General features: G+C 42.1%; 1 protein-coding gene across 5 annotated transcripts in view; it reads left to right on the top strand.

The window, feature by feature from the left end:
* kansl1 (KAT8 regulatory NSL complex subunit 1) overlaps positions 1-18,596 on the top strand; it is an 89,467-nt gene that overhangs the window by 60,234 nt on the left and 10,637 nt on the right. For 4 of the 5 annotated variants that reach the window (XM_033035192.1, XM_033035195.1, XM_033035193.1 and 1 more), the window contains 6 exons: positions 2,084-2,279; positions 4,560-4,725; positions 8,316-8,489; positions 9,710-9,853; positions 14,017-14,156; positions 17,898-18,019. In XM_033035192.1, coding sequence (XP_032891083.1) covers positions 2,084-2,279; positions 4,560-4,725; positions 8,316-8,489; positions 9,710-9,853; positions 14,017-14,156; positions 17,898-18,019 — 942 coding nt within the window. The remainder of the gene's footprint in view (positions 1-2,083; positions 2,280-4,559; positions 4,726-8,315; positions 8,490-9,709; positions 9,854-14,016; positions 14,157-17,897; positions 18,020-18,596) is intronic. The other variant, XM_033035194.1, reaches the window with a different exon arrangement.

Below are 18,596 nucleotides of genomic sequence, written 5' to 3'. Positions count from 1 at the left end.
GGATACAACTAACACACTGCGTGTCAGTGGTGGCATGCGTGGTTGTGGATTTGCACCGTTCGTATCATCTACAGCAACACAGCCAAGACTCCTTTGTCAGCACTTTCCAAATCCATGGCCTCCACCAGTTACAACGACACCAAAAGCTTGGGGAACACCACCAGCAGGAATTTGCCTTCCAACGCACACACCTTCCTGACTTGGAAATAGAGGCACATAACACTGCAGATGCTGGAATCTTGAGCAAAAAAAGAATAGAAATTAGGTGCAAGAGTAGGCCATTCGGCCCTTCGAGCCTGCACCGCCATTCAATATGATCATGGCTGATCATATATGATCATGGCTGATGTTGGAGAAACTCAGTGGGTCAGGCATGTCATTGCCCCATTTCCCTCCTCAGAGGCTGGCTGACACGTTGACTAAAAAATTAGCTCAGCGGGATGCAGCGAGAGATTTTCAACTGAGCTGATCGTCCCAAAAGAAGCCATTTCTCATTGGATTAAGATCATTCCCAATTCCTTTTTGTTAATGTTTGGTCTTGTTGGACAGTTCTCCACTCCTGCACTTTGTGGTTTGCATTCTATGAAATTTGAAGGAGATATCAGATTATATGCATAAATTGTTTAGAAATGGCAGGCATGATATTCTTCCGATTTAAATCGGAATTCCAATTGGTGTTTTCTTATTTTTCCATTTTTTTGTGTCTGATTATTTAGCGGCCAATCAACCGCTGTCTCTAAGGGGGTTGCGTCCAATCACTGACCAGCTTCCCTTAAAATCCGCCTCAGCCTATTTCTCCAATCAGCCGCTGTCTCCAAGGGCTTTTCATCCCATCACCGACCAGCTTTTCTTAAAATTCCTGTCCAATCAACAAATCTGTCTCCTGCTGTCCAATCAGCCGCTGTCTCCAAGGGCGGTGCGTCCAATCACATAATGCGCCGATCACTCGGCGGCCAATCAGACACAGTCTCCGAGGGACGTTGCGGCCAATCACCGACCAGCTTCCCTTACCGATGCAGACGATTTTGCAGCCAACAAGAATACAAGAGAAAGGAACGTTAGCAGCTCAACTGGCAAGACAGAAGCACAAGGAAGCCATGTTGAGCAAGTTTATAAACACAAAGTATCAGGCAAAGAGGCAGTCAAACGTTTAGGTAATGTTACTTATGTCATAGGTTTATCAATTACTTTTCCTGTGCTGTTTGCACACAGTGTTAGGCGAAGAGACATTTCAGGTAACATTTTTTTGTCAAGATTTTTTTAGTTGCATGAATTTATTGATTTCATGACATTTTTATTTTTGGGGGGATGTGTTACTGGTTGTGTGTTAGAAAAATTCTAAGCTTCTGTTATGTAAACTACCAGCAGAAAGCTTGGAGCTTGGGAATTACTTTCAATTTATTGAAAATGTCCCCTGAACCGCCCTCCTGGACCCCCGGCCAATACTTCCTACTTTTTTTCTGGAGATGAATATCATGACTGAAATGGGCCATTCGGACTAATACAAATCAAATTCAGTCCGATTCAGGTCCAAGCCAGTGTTAATTTGAAAGTTTTGCTGTTTTCACTTCTCTCTACCTAATCCAGTCAGGCCATACGGGCCCTTCAAGCCAGCACCGCCAAACAATGTGATCATGGCTGATCATCTGTCCCTGTATCTGTATCCGTACCTGCAGCTTTACGGGTACATAGACTCAGACCACACACAAAAATATAAATAATGCATAAGTTACGCATTCTAAAAGATGCTGAAAAGAACAACTGCACAAAATAAGATGTTAGTGTAAAACATAATTAGAAAATATGTCCATGGTTGTGCCAGAGGTGTTCTGTTGCTAAGGTAGGATTAAAGTTGGGCAGATTGATTCAAGAAACTGATGCTTGTAGGAAAGCCACGTTCTTAAAGCAATACTTCATGTGGGTGCTTTTGATGGTGGGGAGGGCTTTGCCCATGATAAACTGGGCTGACTACGCCACTTAGTTTACAATGTGGGAAATCGATTTGTTGTTGGTGGTCTGTGATCAAATTAAACTGTTGACTCTGCTTTAACACATCCTGTGTATACTGTGCTGCCCATTGCAGTGTTCACAGCTTACTTCCTGACAACAATTCAGCCGACAACTTGGATGCGGAAGAGCGACTAAATAAAAAGCAGAGATTGAATTCATTGCCTGTACCACTCAATACTACCTGCACTGCAGCGCGAGTTCGCCCAGTACTAACTTGTAAAAAACGGAGACTCATCAGACCCAGTACCATGCAGCCACTCAACCAAAAGGTAGGTTCAAAAATACTACTGCAAATGAAATCTGTCACCTGCTTTACTTTAACATTTCAGATTATCATTTAATATTGTTGCTGAGTAGAGAGAAACAAATGCTTTCCCACTCCCTGGCTAAGGTGGAGACGTTGAAGCAAATGGAAGAATCTGATGAAAGTACATGGCTGGAAGACTTCATATTAGCTCAGTTAAAACAAATTAGCTTACTGCTGAAGTGGTCCTACAGCTTTAGTCAGACAACAGTCAAACTGCAGGTTCTGGCCATGTCTTATTTCACTGGTAGAATAGACACATCTGTGTCTGTGGCACACTAGTATAGGCAGTTTGTGTAACACTTCGAGCCCTCAATGCTGAATGCAGATCTCATTATGTCTCATGGCATTATGTCCAACAAGGTGAAGGAAACAACCAGATCAATACCTATCATTCTCTCTCAGTTGATGAATCTGGGCGTCTTCAAAATGAACAACACTGAATGTATATTAAGAGCAGAAGGATGGCCAGGGAGAGGATAGATTCCCTTAAAGATCAGCATTGCCATCTTTCTCTAGAGCCGCAAAAGATGGGGGGAAAGATTAGATCAATATTCTTAATCTCTTTACCTTCATTGCTTGTAATCTCCATCATCAATATCTTGGAAGTCACCGTTGACCAGAAATTCGAGCAGCTACTAAATACTGTGATTACAAGAGCAAGTTAGACTGCTTATCTTTTGTATCACCTGCCGATACCCCAGTATCTTTCCACTTTCTGCATGACACAAGTCAGGGGTGTGATGGCATTTTTTGCACTTGTCCTAATGGGTACAGCTCCAACAACTTTCAAGATTCTCGGTACAATCCAGGACAAACCAATTCCCACCCTTACCCACAAGCACAGTGGCGACAATCCATAGAGTGTACTGCAACTGTTTTCTAAGGCTACTCTGACAGCACTTCTGAATTCTGTGGTATCAGAAAGAAAGAGGGCTGCACGTGAATGACAGCACCACGTTGACATTTATCTTCAGGTTATGCACTATCCAAACCTGGAAATATATTGGTGGAAGACAAAAGTGCTGGAGAAACTCAGCGGGTGCGGCAGCATCTGTGGAACAAAGGAAATAGGCAACTTTTCAGGCCGAAACCTTTCTTCAGACTGAAGAAACCCAGTCTGAAGAAGGGTTTCGGCCCAAAAAGTTGCCTATTTCCTTCGCTCCAAAGGTGCTGCTGCACCCGCTGAGTCTCGTCAGCACTTTTGTCTACCTTTGATTTTCCAGCATCTGCAGTTCCTTCTTAAACAATACATTGGTGGTACTTGATTGTGACTTGAATCCAAATCCTGGAATTCTTAGTCCAACAGCATTGGAAGTAGCTTCACCCTAAAGAATGCAGCAGTTCAAGAATGCAGCAGACCACCTCGAAGGCAATTGGGAAAGGACAGCACAAGCAGGACTCAATCTCTCTAAAATGATTTGTCTGTGGAACAAAAAAAGCAAGGGAGTTGGACTGATGAGAGAATTCAAAAACGTCCCATTGACATAATAGCTGCATTGTCTGTGGCCGACATGTTTCAAGTATGCTGTGATAGTTGGATGTGTGTGTGTGCAGTGTTTAATCAAAACAACTGTTAACTGTTAGATTTAGGAAGAGGGTGAGAACCAGTCATGTTGATTTTAAATTAACTTAAAGATTCAAAAAAATAGTAAGCTTGATTAGAATAGGTAAAGCGGTAGGTCTACTGTGACTGTTCTATAGAGCAAAATGCAATAGGAAGGAGATTAATGGAAACATTTGTTAAAAACAAAAGGCCAATCTGATTGAAGTATAGTCAAGTGTGCTTAAAAATCATATGCATCGAGAACAGAACAATTAAATCCTTACTTGCTGCAGTTTTACATGTTAATGTAAAAATGCAACAAATAAATACAGTAAACCCTCGTATTAACGGACTACATTCGAACGGATTTCGGTTGTCGTGGACGGACCTGTCGTGGAGCCACCTCGGCTCGGCCCCGGCTTCCAACGCCTCCCCCAACTCAGAAGGTGCACCAGCGAGCCCTTCACCCATCACGCGATCCGGTTAGCGCAGCTATTGTTGTGGCTCACATTGTCGCCCAAGTCAACCAAATTTATTTTTTTCTGCTTGTGTTTCCTGACATGTGCACCAAATAAGTGGCTTTGCGATACTGAAAATCATGATTTGGACCATTTTCTAACATCACAGCTCCCACTCCCCTTAACAAGGGTTTCCTGTACTTGCCGTCATTCATCATTGTTTTTTACCTTTTTTTTGCAGAACCAGCACCCTCTTATTGTGAAATGTAACTGTAATGTCACAACATCGTGTATCATGTGTAGCTCCAAGAACCCCGAGGCACGCGAGGATCAGTACAACATGCCCATGTCAGAGCGACTTGCATTGTTAGATGCTTGTCTACACCCAGTCCTGTCATTCTGTGATGGTAAGTTCTTTGAAAACTACAACAGCTTATGTGATTGGTGCGGATGTGCTACTTTACTGTGGTATGTTTATTGTTGGTATAGGTTTCTGTTAGTGATTTAATTCCATAGCATCTTTACCAGCTGTATAGTAATAATGCAAGTTTCCTTTTGTGTTCCAGTTTGTGGACATTTATGTTTGTTAGCTGTCCAGTTGCAAACCATGTCATTGCCAGCTTATTTTAAGTTGCTTTTTCTATTCCAGTTCGAATCCTTGGTGTCTTTTGCTGTCTTAAGGTTGTTTTCAGATTGCACTGTCCAAATTCTAATTTGTGATGCAGTTATACACTGTACCTATGTTTATTGCATAACATAGATAACAGTTTGCTCTCATATTCCTGTCTTCTGCCAATTGCCTAGTTTGTATAACAATGCATGTTTCCCCATGTCCATCCTCTTATCCTTGACTAAAGCAGTAAATAAATTGCTGGTATAGAGTCCTGTATCTAACCAAGGTTCTCACAGATTCTCATTCTCTTCTCTACTTGGGAGCAAACTCAAATGCAGTAACCTGTCATGTGAATTTCAACCTGTGTGCATGCCATAAAGTTTCTTGTAGAAACAAGGATCTGGAGATGTTCAAAAGGGAACTGCAGATGCTGGAATATCGAAGGTACACAAAATTGCTGGAGGAACTCAGCGGGTGCAGCAGCATCTATGGAGCGAAGGAAATAGGCGACGTTTCGGGCCGAAACCCTTCTTCAGACTGATGGGGGGTGGGAAAAGAAAGAAGGAAAAAGGGAGGAGGAGGAGGAGCCCGAGGGCGGGCGGATGGGAGGGTGGGAGGAGACAGCTAGAGGGTGAAGGAAGGGGAGGGGACAGCACAGGCTAGCCAAATTGGGGGAATTCAATGTTGATGCCATAAGGGCGCAAGGACCCCAGACGGAATATGAGGTGCTGTTCCTCCAATTTCCGCTGTTGCTCACTCTGGCAATGGAGGAGACCCAGGACAGAGAGGTCGGATTGGGAATGGGAGGGGGAGTTGAAGTGCTGAGCCACCGGGAGGTCAGGTAGGTTATTGCGGACTGAGCGGAGGTGTTCGGCGAAACGGTCGTCGTACAGTTGGAGGGCAGGGGGGATCACAGAAGGTGTGCAGTTAGAGAGGAGGTTGTGAAACTGTCTCCGGAGAGAGGAGGAGAACTTCTTCAAAGTAGGCATACCTTGAAGAGATATCGCAGTGGAGTAGACAAAGCGTAGGTTGGGCGACCGTTTCGCCGAACACCTCCGCTCAGTCCGCAATAACCTACCTGACCTCCCGGTGGCTCAGCACTTCAACTCCCCCTCCCATTCCCAATCCGACCTCTCTGTCCTGGGTCTCCTCCATTGCCAGAGTGAGCAACAGCGGAAATTGGAGGAACAGCACCTCATATTCCGTCTGGGGTCCTTGCGCCCTTATGGCATCAACATTGAATTCCCCCAATTTGGCTAGCCTGTGCTGTCCCCTCCCCTTCCTTCACCCTCTAGCTGTCTCCTCCCACCCTCCCATCCGCCCGCCCTCGGGCTCCTCCTCCTCCTCCCTTTTTCCTTCTTTCTTTCCCCACCCCCCATCAGTCTGAAGAAGGGTTTCGGCCCGAAACGTCGCCTATTTCCTTCGCTCCATAGATGCTGCTGCACCCGCTGAGTTCCCCCAGCAATTTTGTGTACCTAAGGATCTGGAGATGTTGGTTTACAAAAAAAAACAGTTGGTGTATCTCTGCGGATCAGGCAACATCCCTGGAAAACATGGATAGGTGATGTTTTGCATTGGGAAGAGAGGACAGGTGAAACATTCGTAATCTAAGTGCATTAGACTACAATAAAGATTTCTTTAAACTTTTGCACATTGTGTATTTCACATTTTTGATCAAATCTAACCGAGCATCTCATAAATCGGCTCCACTGATGTTTCTAGTGTTTTTTCCATCCACAGCTTTATCTATTTTAAGATACAATTGGAAATGGCTCACAATTTAAGTTGGCATGTTGCATTTCTGGCATGCTGGTTTGCTTAATCTTAATGTGTAAGAATGAACTGCAGATGCTGGTTTAAACCAAAGATAGGCACAAAAAGCTGGAGTAACTCAGCAGGACAGGCAGCATCTCGAGAAGGAATGGGACCCATTCCTTCTCTCCAGAGATGCTGCCTGTCCCACTGAGTTACTCCAGCTTTTTTGGGTCTATCTTGCTTAGTCTTAATGTGAATGTGCTTTCAAGTGGGAGTTTCTCATAATGTGTTCCAACTGCAGAGTGACTAGTTACAAAAGGTCCATTACTGCAGATATCCTCAGTAAATAATGCAGGTAAAGAAGTGCATTTTCCAGTTAAAATCTTTGTAGAAACTAGATTGTGCAGAGATAAGCTATCACTATCTCATACTCCCACCTGCTGGCAAGACAGATCATTGCAGAACCAAGGACTGAGCAGACTGAGAATTGGAAGCAAAGATCCTATAGTCCACTCCTGCTAAATCCAATGGGCTGACATGTAGTACGCAAACGGAACGTCTGCCATTTCTTCGGCCATTTCAGTAAATTCGACCCGACTTTGGTTATCCCTCTCGCAGCGTAATCAGCGTTGCGGGGGAACAGTTTGTGTGTGTGATATAGGGTTAGATTCATAATTCTGTTATTTTTTGTTAATGATTAATATGTTAATAAATTATAATTCTGTTAATTTTCTCTTTTAATGTTTTTTTTAAAAAGTTATTTTTAAATGCCTCGTGTGCTATGTTTGAGTTGATTTTTGTGTTAAACTTGCATTCTGTAATTCATCTAATCACACTGTTCACAACTGCGGTATTGGTAAAATAATAGCAATATGAAGATTCCAGTTGCTCTACTCTTGGAATGTTCCTTAATGTTTTTTTGTGTCTATGGAATTGTTTTTCAACAATAAAATGGATCTGGTCTTCCCAATAGCCAGAGAGTGGAATGAGATCTGTCTGTAATGGTGGGGTTATATAAATGAAGTATTTAAGAAAATAAAATTTGTTTTGAGCAAGATTAACAAATGATGTATAACTTAAGAATGATTTTATTCAGCGACCATACAACCGATTAGATTGTGTAGGAAAGACCACACATATATGAATGTGATATAAATGTAATAATCATATCAGACACACACACACACATATATATATATATATATATTTCTCCAGATTTTTATATATAATTTATTTCGGACTCAAGGCCTAGACAAGGGACAACATTACATAAAAATACATTGCAAACCTCCCCGCAACGTTCCACTGACATCCCAGCCGTGCTGATCCGGGCCAGACTCCCCATACGCTGTGGAAGGAACATATGCATATTTTTGCTTTTTATTGAGAGGCAGAAAGAAAATGGTCTTGAGGAGAAGATTTTTACGAGGATGTTTCCGTAACCGGCTTCTGTCTCCGCACTAATATCTTTGCTCCGCTGTAGGATCTTTGGTGCGGAGAAGGAAGCCGGTTACGGAAATGGCGCTAAAGATTACCCATGCAGCTTTATCGTCGAGTGGACTATCTTGCTCCACTATAGGATCTTTGATTGGAAGGATGTGAATGTATTTTGTCTTGCTCTCTCCTCAGATATCCCACTGAACATGCACTTGCAACCAGTTCTGAAAGGTTATTCACAGAATAAATCACTGGATAAGAACAAAAAGCTCTTGCTAAAGCACAAAGGCTTTTCGGTGGCAAGTTTGTCAGATCCATCCCGGAGAATGCAGCAAAAACTAACAAACTCCATACTCGCATCAGCTAGTAAGTATCAGGTTCAGTGCTACCTGAGGCATGTCTTGTTGTTGGTTTCAGAAATTAAGCAAAGATGTGTAATTGCAACAAACCAAACACTTTTCATTTAAATGCTGATACTAAGGCTTTAATGTGTAAAGCAGTTCACTTGGGACCCCTTTCTAACAGTTGGAGTATTGAAGTAACAGGTACTTCACACCACCTGTGGCCAAACGACATGAAATGGCAGAGATACATTGGAAATATTAACAGAACAATGGATCACACGAGGATATTTCATATTTTATAGTGAGTTGTGCTCTGAAAGGCACTGTGCAAAATTAGATTCTAATGTAACTTTCAAAAAGGAATTGGATATATTAGAAAAATGAAACACAAAACATGCAGGTTTCTCAGAAAAGAACAGAAGGATATTAAATTACTTTTTCAAATGCTGGCCTGGGCAAGGTGACCTCAAGGGCCATCTGCGCTCTCTGTTATGTAAGACACGGGTAATAGGTGTGTGAGCACTGGCTTACTGACAGCATGGAAATATACATTTTTAAAACAACAGCAAAGCTAAAATTTGAAATGGGACACAGTTGGTTATAATTTGAGCTCTCAGTTGCTGAGTATAGCTGTTTGCTGAGTATCAACTACCCAAGACATTTGTGTTCTTCACTAGGGAAAAAGGAAGTCCTGCAGTTTCAATTAACTGCAGAGAAAGTTACTCATTGATTTAGTTTATTCTCTAATTACTTCTCAGGTTCTGTAGATCATATCCTATTTCCACCCATTGATTCATCACACTATGCGTGCTGCTCTTTTACATACTCCTAGGTAGATCCGTGGTGGTTTTCTCCTCTGAAAGAATTCCAAGTCAGCCACTTTACCTTCTGATCTGGCGGAACCATGAATTTAAAATGTACATTATCAAATTTGCCTTAATTCACAGCTGAAGTTTGTTCAGTTTCAGTACACTGACGACAAAATTCCGAGTTTGAAGTGTGAACTCAGTGTCTATTTATATTTTACGGGAAGGTTTCCTGCTTTTTAAGAGTTGGAACTTGGGATCTTGCTGGTACGTAGTGGGATTAAAGTGAAGATCATTCCATAAGATTGAGTTTAGAGTTAGTTGATTTAGGATGACTATGATGGTTCTTGACATTATTATGAGCATTTTAACAAAGGGAGCAACCATCACACTGTGCATGAAAATATCTATTGACTTAAAGTGTGCTTCATTGCAGAGTATACCTATAATAAGAATCGTACAGAGAAGACGCAGCATTTTGATGATTTGCTGTCTGTCTCCAAGTTCGAGAACGCTAATGTACAAGATAGATTCCTCAACAAAAGGAGACACCGTGATTCTTCATCAGAAGTAATGGAAGGTGAGTCCTGGGTCTTAATCTGCCATAATAGGCTAATGATGTTGAAGAAAAGATGTTAACAATTAACATTTGGGCTTGATGAGTTTCAACCACCACTTCCTTCCACAGAAATGGAGTTACTAGATTCAGCACAAGCAGATTGTTTACATGCTCTCCCATTCTACCTTAATAGAGAATAGTGACATTAAATAATCCATTATAGCAGGGGCTCTGGCACTTCTAGCAGGGATCTGTTACCGTTCTGTTGGATTTTGGATGCTTATCAATCCTGAGACTGGGTGTTAATGTAACCAGGCTGTTTCCTGATTCTAGCTTGCCAGTCATGGACTGCTTCTGGTGTATATTACAGTAAACAGTCCAGGTAACAATGCCAAGCTTGCTAACATATTGCTATGAATAACTATCGATTCTTAGCATTTCACATTTATCTAACATCAGGAGTAAAGTTTGGGAATCATTGTGTATCATGCATTCTTGGAGAAATTATAAGGTTGGTTGATGGTAAAAGTGTTACCACTTATGTTTTGCATTTCACAGTAAAGGCACAGCTTGTAACTGACTGCGGATTTGGCAATGTGTTGGTGTTCACTTAGCAGGTGTCAAGGTTTTTGTATTCAGGATGGAATGAGCATGTTTTTTTTTTTCTCCTATTCATTTCATAAAAGTACAGTGTCAATCTGATTTTAATGCATTGGATGAACAGTGATCCTATTTTTCTTTAGCAAAGCTAAAGGTTTTCCCTAAATAGGTAGTAAAGAAATGTATGTCTAATTCAAAATCACATGGGTATATTCTTGTGGAGGCATCACTCTTCACGATGGAGTGAGGTACCAAATGAAAATTTGCATTTGATTGCTAAAGCATTAGGCGATCTAACAAAGTAGAAGGTACACAAAAATGCTGGAGAAACTCAGCGGGTGCAGCAGCATCTATGGAGCGAAGGAAATAGGCGACGTTTCGGGTCGAAACCCTGAAGAAGGGTTTCGGCCCGAAACGTCGCCTATTTCCTTCGCTCCATAGATGCTGTTGCACCCGCTGAGTTTCTCCAGTATTTTTGTGTACCTTCGATCTTCCAGCATCTGCAGTTCCTGCTTGAACACTAACAAAGTAGAAGGTGGTTGTGAATATTGTTAGAATAAAAATGCATGTGATAATTACAAGGCTAGCTCTAGAAGTCATTGGATAACTGGAAAAAGGTAATGATGGACATTGTGAAGGCTGTGTCCATATGTCATTATTTTCCAAATTAGCTTGATTGCTTATCTTGCATAATGCTGGAGGATTGCAAATATTTAATCTTAGCGACACTGTGGCACAGCTGATGGAGCTGCTGCCTCACAGCGCCAGCGTTCAATCCCTATCTCGGGTGCTCACTGTGTGGCTCTGCTCGTTCTTCCTGTGACTGCGTGGGTTCCTTTGAGTGCTCAGATTTCCTCCCACATCGCAAAGATGTATGAGTTTGGAGGTTAATTGGACTCCCTAAATTGTGTAGCAATTGTGACAAATGTCAAAATTGAAGTCTACGGGATTGAACAATGGCGCCATTGGTATAAAAATGGCAAAGGATGTGATGACAATGATGGTTGATAAAACATTCTAAAGTGCTGAAGTAACTCAGCAGGTCAGGCAGTATCGATGGAGAGCATGGCCAGGTGATGTTTCGGGTCAGTACCCCTTTTCAGACTCCTCTAGGTGCATTGTATAATTTCAAGGACTGAAGATGGAGCAAAATTCAGTCATATATCAAAGGAGAATAATGGGTTTCTGGAAGATGTTGGCTGCTGAAACAGTCACATGGAACATGGGTGTAAAGAATGTGCATGAAGTGGTGAATCTGTTGAGGAAATGGAATCTTGTGGATGCGCTTTGGAGAGACCAATATTATTTTGCAGCGTGTTGGAGTGTAATTCAGTCCCTTTACTGACTATTGTTTATTTGAGCTGACAATATCTCTACTGAAAATATTAGTCCGTGGTAACCATGTGCTAAAATAAACTTGGGACTTTAAAGTTAAATTTGTTTTCACAATGTAATTCACTGCAATATTTATTGCAGCCTTCCAAGCACAACTTTTGATTACAATAGTGCTACATTGGTGGCTTTAAAGTAATATGGGGGGAGATGAGCTGTGAAAAGGAAGAAAATATCCACAGGGATAAAAGAAAGCAATTACTAGAATAAGTAGTAGAGAGTTTTAGATAGGGCCAGGCTAAGATTTCAAAGGTCAAGATTTCTTGTGTTATAGAAGCAACTCCAACATCGCAATAGTCAAATTTGAGACAGCAAAGTTAATCATGCACAGTGTGAAAAGTCATTAGGCTGTACAGCCAAAAAAAAAAACACAGGCTCATCTGCACTATTTACCAATTTTATGACTATATCCTTCTATGCTTTGCCTGGTTAAGTGTCTGAATTCCTCTTAAACATTGTAATTGTGTCTGGACTCCCTTACCACTTGAAAGCTCCTTCCAGATATATCAACCGTACTCCATGTTTTAAAAAAAAAACCCTTCTCAGATCCCCTGTGTAAGTTCCTCCTCTCAGCTTAAACCTATGCTCTATTGTCTTTGATACTTCTACATGGGAAACATATTTTGATTATCTACCTTATCTGTGACCCTCCTAATCTTAAACTTCCATCACCCTTCAGTCTCCAGGGAAAACAAGTCCAATCTATCCAATCTCCCATAACTAAAGCCGTCCAATACAGGCAATATGTTGGTGAACCTCCTCTGCATTATCTCTGGCGCAATCACGTCCTTCCTATAATGATTATCCAAACTGCACACAATACTCCAAGCGAGGTCTAACATAGCATCACAACTCGTATTCTATTCCTCATTCCTCATCCCAGGCTAGATGCAGGAAGATTGTTCCCGATGTTGGGGAAGTCCAGAACAAGAGGTCACAGTTTAAGGATAAGGGGGAAATCTTTTAGGACCGAGATGAGGAAAACATTTTTCACACAGAGAGTGGTGAATCTCTGGAATTCTCTGCCACAGAAGGTAGTTGAGGCCAGTTCATTGGCTATATTTAAGAGGGAGTTAGATGTGGCCCTTGTGGTTAAAGGGATCGGGGGTATGGAGAGAAGGCAGGTACAGGATACCGAGTTGGATGATCAGCCATGATCATATTGAATGGCGGTGCAGGCTCGAATGGCCGAATAGCCTACTCCTGCACCTATTTTTCTATGTTTCTATCCTGTGATGGCAAGCATGCCTCCAGCTGTTTTTGCTATCATAATCAAACTCCTTTGTCATATACAGGGAACTATGGAAAAGGACTCTTGGGTCCATCTGTCATCAAGATCCTTAGTGCCCTTTGTACATATCCTACCGCTAGTTGACTTTGCAACATGCACCAGTATCTACTGCCTTGCCTTCAATTAGTCCTTATTGTCACCTCTTTAAAAAAACTAAATTAAAATTGGTGAGACATGATTTTGCATGTGTAAAGCCATGCTGACTATTCTTTCTTTCAAATTGCAAATAAATTCGCTCAGAACCCCTTCCCATCACTAATGCAAGGTTTACTGACCTTTAGTTCCCTTGCTTATCCCAACAGCTCTTATTAAATAAAGGCACAACATTATCTCTCCTACAATCCTCTGGTAACTTGCCTATGGGTTACAAAGTTATTTCTGTCAGGGGCCCCAGCAATTTCTTCCCTTGCTCTGTATAACATCCCAGGATGCACTAGGCCAGGCTCTGAGGAATCGTCCACCATTATGCGTTTCATAATTTCTAGCACCTCACCTCTGTAAAGTTGATATGCTCGGAAATATAAATGTTTCTCTTCACTGAACTCATTAACTTCCATGGGGAAATAAAGACAAGAAGCATTTAAGACATTGCCCATTGCTTGTGGCTCCACTCATGGACAACCACCAGTCGGGGACACACACTCCTCAACCACCATTTTACTGTTACCAAATCCATAAGGATTCTCTTTTTTTTAAGGAAACTAGCATGAGGAGCGACCATATCTCTTTCAATAACTAGATATCCTGGCTTTGCAGGTGTGAAAGAGATTTACTGAGATATTCCAAGGATGAAGTTCTTTCTACTGTTGCTTCCTGATCATCTGAGCATGTCCAGTACTTTACCTCAGATTTGCAACATCTATGAAATTTTGCTTTTGTCTGATCCAAATATCTTTTGCAGCTCGACGGGCCCTTTCAGATATGGGGAGCTCGTATGGTTCTACACACACCTCAACCCACGGCTCATTGCTGCGACGGTTATCTTCATCAGAGAGCTCTGCATCAAGCATGACCAACACGAACACGATGGCGTCCACTTTGGTGAGGAGCTTTTTTTTTTTTTTGAATAAAATGAAAATTGTAACAGAATCTGTTCTTATGAAATTGTGTGCTCATGATATTGTGTGTCAGGTTTGAGAGTGGAACATTTCCCAGTTGGGTGGTGAAGCATCCCGAGGCTTGTGACATAGCTGGCAAAGTGGATCCAAAACTAGCTTTGTCTGCTGAGGCAGAAAGTGATGCAGAGTGTTTTTCTGATTGGTAGTCTGATCAGTGGTGTATCACAAGGGTTGGTACTGTGGTCTTTGTTTGTGATGTACATTAGGCATTTGGGTATGAATGCAAGATCTATGATTAATTTGCAGATGTGAAAGTAGGTTTCGTAGAGACCAAAGAGGGTTGGCTTAACTTCGGTATTCGGGTTCCAACCTTGTCTGTTACTGAGAAGTGTCCTGTTGGCACTTTGACTGTAGGAATAACATATGAAGTGTGTTTTTCAGTATTTGTCTAACTCCGCGTGGTATCCAGAGTCAGAAGGTTGCTGTTGTGAAAAATCACGGATGATTTTGTTTTCATTTATTCCTCGTTGCAACTTGTTGAGATTATGTTCTCCCAGTACCTGTCCGGTAGCAATGAAGTTGCTCAAATGACACTGTTGTAATGGCTGTGCGGATTTTAACCTGACAATAGAATCAAGAGTTTTATTATCATGTGTCCCAGATAGGACAATGAAATTCTTACTTGCTGTAGTACAACAGAATATGTAAACATAATACAAAAGTTTGTTGCGTCTATAGACCATAGACCATATATATACAATAAATAAACAGATGTAGTGCAACAATAATAATAGACTATTCTTGTTCAGAGCTTATTTGATGTCTTGTTTAATAGCCTGATGGCTGTGGGGAAGTAGCTTTTCCTGAACCTGGATGTTATAGATTTCAGACTCCTGTACCTTCTACCCGATGGCAACAGTGAAATGATTGTGTGACCAGGATGGTGTGGGTCTTTGATGATGTTGGCAGCCTTTTTGAGGCAGCGACTGCGATAGATCCCTTCGATGGTGGGGAGGTCAGAGCCGGTGATGGGCTGGGCAGTGGTCACAACTTTCTGCAGTCTTTTCCGCTCCTGGACGTTCAAGTTCCAGAACCAGGCTACAATGCAACCAGTCAGTATGCTCTCTACTGTGCACCTGTAGAAGTTCGAGAGAATCCTCCTTGACATACCGATTCTCCATAATCTTCTCAGGAAGGAGAGGCGCTGATGTGCCTTCTTTATAATTGCATCAGTGTGCTGGGACCAGGAAAGATCTTCGGAAATATGCACGCCCAGGAACTTGAAGTTTTTTACCCTTTCCACCATGATATTGACTGGATTGTGGGTCCCTATCTTTGCCCTTCCAAAGTACACAATCAGTTCCTTGGTTTTACTGGTGTTGAGAGCCAGGTTGCTGTGCTAGCACCATTTGGTCAATCGGTCTATCTCACTTCAATACTGTTTGTTGATAGCTGGGAATAATACAGAAGGTGCAGGATCAGTTCTGATCAGGATCCGATCAGAAACTGGGAATAATACAGAAGGTGCAGGATCAGTTCATTCCAAAGAGGAAGAAAGATTCCAAGGGGAGTAAGGGCGACCGTGTCTGACAACGGAAGTCAGGGACAGTATGAAAGTAAAAGAAAAAAAGTACAACGAAGCAAAGATGAGCGGGAAGCAAGAGCATTAGGTAATGTTTAAAGAGCAACAGAAGATAACTAAAAAGGCAATATGGGGAGAAAAGATGAGGTACAAAGGTAATCTAGCCAAGAATATAAAGGAGGATAGTAAAAGCTTCTTTAGGTATGTGAAGAGGAAAAAGTTAAGACCAAAGTTAGACCCTTGAAGACTGAAAAAGGTGAATTTATTATAGGGAACAAGGAAATGGCAGATGAGTTGAATAGGTACTTTGGATCCGTCTTCATTAAGGAGGACATAAACAATCTTCCTGATGTACTAGTGGCCAGAGGATCTGGGGTGACAGAGGAACTGAAGGAAATCCACATTAGGCAGGAAATGGTAGACTAATTGGACCAAAGTCTGATAAATCCCCAGGGCCTGATGGTCTGCATCCCAGGGCATCCAAGTGGCTCTCAGTGCCTGTGGATTGGAGGGTAGCTAATGTTATCCCACTTTTTAAGAAAGGCGGGAGAGAGAAAACAGGGAATTTAGCTTGACATCGGTGGTGGGGAAGATGCTGGAGTCAATTATAAAAGATGAAATAGCAGCACATTTGGATAGCAGTAACCGGATCGGTCCGAATCATCATGGATTTACGAAGGGGAAATCATGCTTGCCTAATCTTCTGGAATTTTTTGCGGATGTAACTAGGAAAATGGACATGGGAGAGCCAGTGGATGTAGTGTACCTGGACTTTCGGAAAGCATTTGATAAGGTTCCATATAGGAGATTAGTGGGCAAAATTAGGGTACAGCGTAGTGGGGGTGGAGTGCTGACATGGATAGAAAATTGGTTGGCAGACAGGAAACAAAGAGTAGGGATTAACGGGTCCCTTTCAGAATGTCAGGCAGTGACTAGTGGGGTACCGCAAGGCTCGGTGCTGGGACTGCAGCTATTTACAATATACATCATTGATTTATATGAAGGAATTCAAAGTAACATTAGCAAATTTGCAGATGCCACAAAGCTGGGTGGCAGTGTGAACTGTGAGGAGGATGTTATGAGAATGCAGGGTGGCTTGGACAAGTTGGGTGAGTGGGCAGATGCAGTTTAATGTGGATAAATGTGAGGTTATCCAATTTGGTAGCAAAAACAGGAAGGCAGATTATTATCCAGATGGTGTCAAGCTGGGGAAAGGGGAAGTATAACGGGATCTGGGGGTCCTTGTTCATCAGTCAATGAAAGTAAGTATGCAGGTACAGCAGGCAGTGAAGAAAGCGAATGGCATGTTGGTCTTCATAACAAGAGGAGTTGAGTGTAGGAGCAAAGAGGTCCTTCTGCAGTTGTACAGGGCCTTAGTGAGACAACACCTGGAGTATTGTGTGCAGTTTTGGTCCCCTAATTTGAGGAAGGACATTCTTGCTGTTGAGGGAGTGTAGCGTTGGTTTACAAGGTTAATTCCCGGGATGGCGGGACTGTCATATGCTGAGAGAATGGAGCGGCTGGGCTTGTATACTCTGGAATTTAGAAGGATGAGAGGGGATCTTATTGAAACATAATATTATTATGGGTTTGGACACGCTAGAGGCAGGTAACGTTCCCGATGTTGGAGGAGTCCAGAACCAGGGGCCACAGTTAAGAATAAGGAGTAAGCCATTTAGAACGGAGATGAGGAAACGCTTTTTCACACAGAGTTGTGAGTCAATGGAATTCTCTGCCTCGGAGGGCAGAAGAAGCCGGGTCTCTGGATACTTTCATGAGAGAGCTAGATAGGGCTCTTAAAGATATGGGGAGAAGGCAGGAATGGGGTACTGATTGGGGATGATCAGCCATGATCACATTGAATGGCGGTGCTGGCTCGAAGGGCTGTATGGCCTACTCCTGCACATATTGTCTATTGTCAAAAAGATCATGGATAAGGGTGGAAAATGGTATCTGTTATCTCAGTACTGATCTTCCTCGATCTGGTCAATTAGTAAAATTAATCTTCTCTTCTGTCCTCCAAAACTGAATAAAATTACAAGTATTAGTGGTATCCATATTAAATTTATTTAGCTGTTGTATACCAATTTGGCTGAAGGCATCCTTGATACAATGCAATCATCTGCTTTAATCTTTTTGTAGCAGGCACTCAGGAAGCGAAGGGGAGAAAGTTCCTTTGATATTAACAACATTGTGATCCCAATGTCCGTTGCTGCAACAACTCGTGTGGAGAAACTTCAGTATAAGGAGATCCTAACACCGAGGTACAGGTTCAGCATTTGTTTCAAGTGTTCACACAATGAATTGGGTGACATTGGGAGGGATAGTCTTGTAAAGTCAAGATCAATAGTCATTTTCTGCATCTCCTGCCAGATCCTCGCCTTGATCATAAACCCGCTTGAAGGACACTGAACATAAACGCTTTGTTTTATTCGTCTGCCATTCCTTTACATCCTGGCAATATGTGTCCTCTGACCTTTGTGATTCGTAGTAACATGCGATACATTTAAATATGACATCAGTCACCATGATATCTCTCCCTTATCAAACAAAAAGGATATCTGTATCATCACATTGTAAACTGAACATTCCACCCATTTACGATATGGCACTCGTTACATTGATAACGGATCATTTTCACATGGCAATTCATCTCATAGTCCTCGTATCTCTTGGGTGATCTTCTCTGACGTATTGGCCTGACCACTGCCTTCTTCCTTCAGATGTATTTGTTTTTCCATCATTTCTCTTTGGTTTGCCTGAGAAACCCACTTTCAGACCATGAGATTGGATGGAGGAAGCCAAGTTAACAAAATGATTACTCCTGCTTCTATCCTTCTA

The sequence above is a fragment of the Amblyraja radiata genome, chromosome 16 (genome assembly GCF_010909765.2).
Source record: "Amblyraja radiata isolate CabotCenter1 chromosome 16, sAmbRad1.1.pri, whole genome shotgun sequence".
Classification (NCBI taxonomy): domain Eukaryota; kingdom Metazoa; phylum Chordata; class Chondrichthyes; order Rajiformes; family Rajidae; genus Amblyraja; species Amblyraja radiata.
Note: the sequence above shows the minus strand (reverse complement) of the source record. Positions and strands in the feature narration are given on the sequence as shown.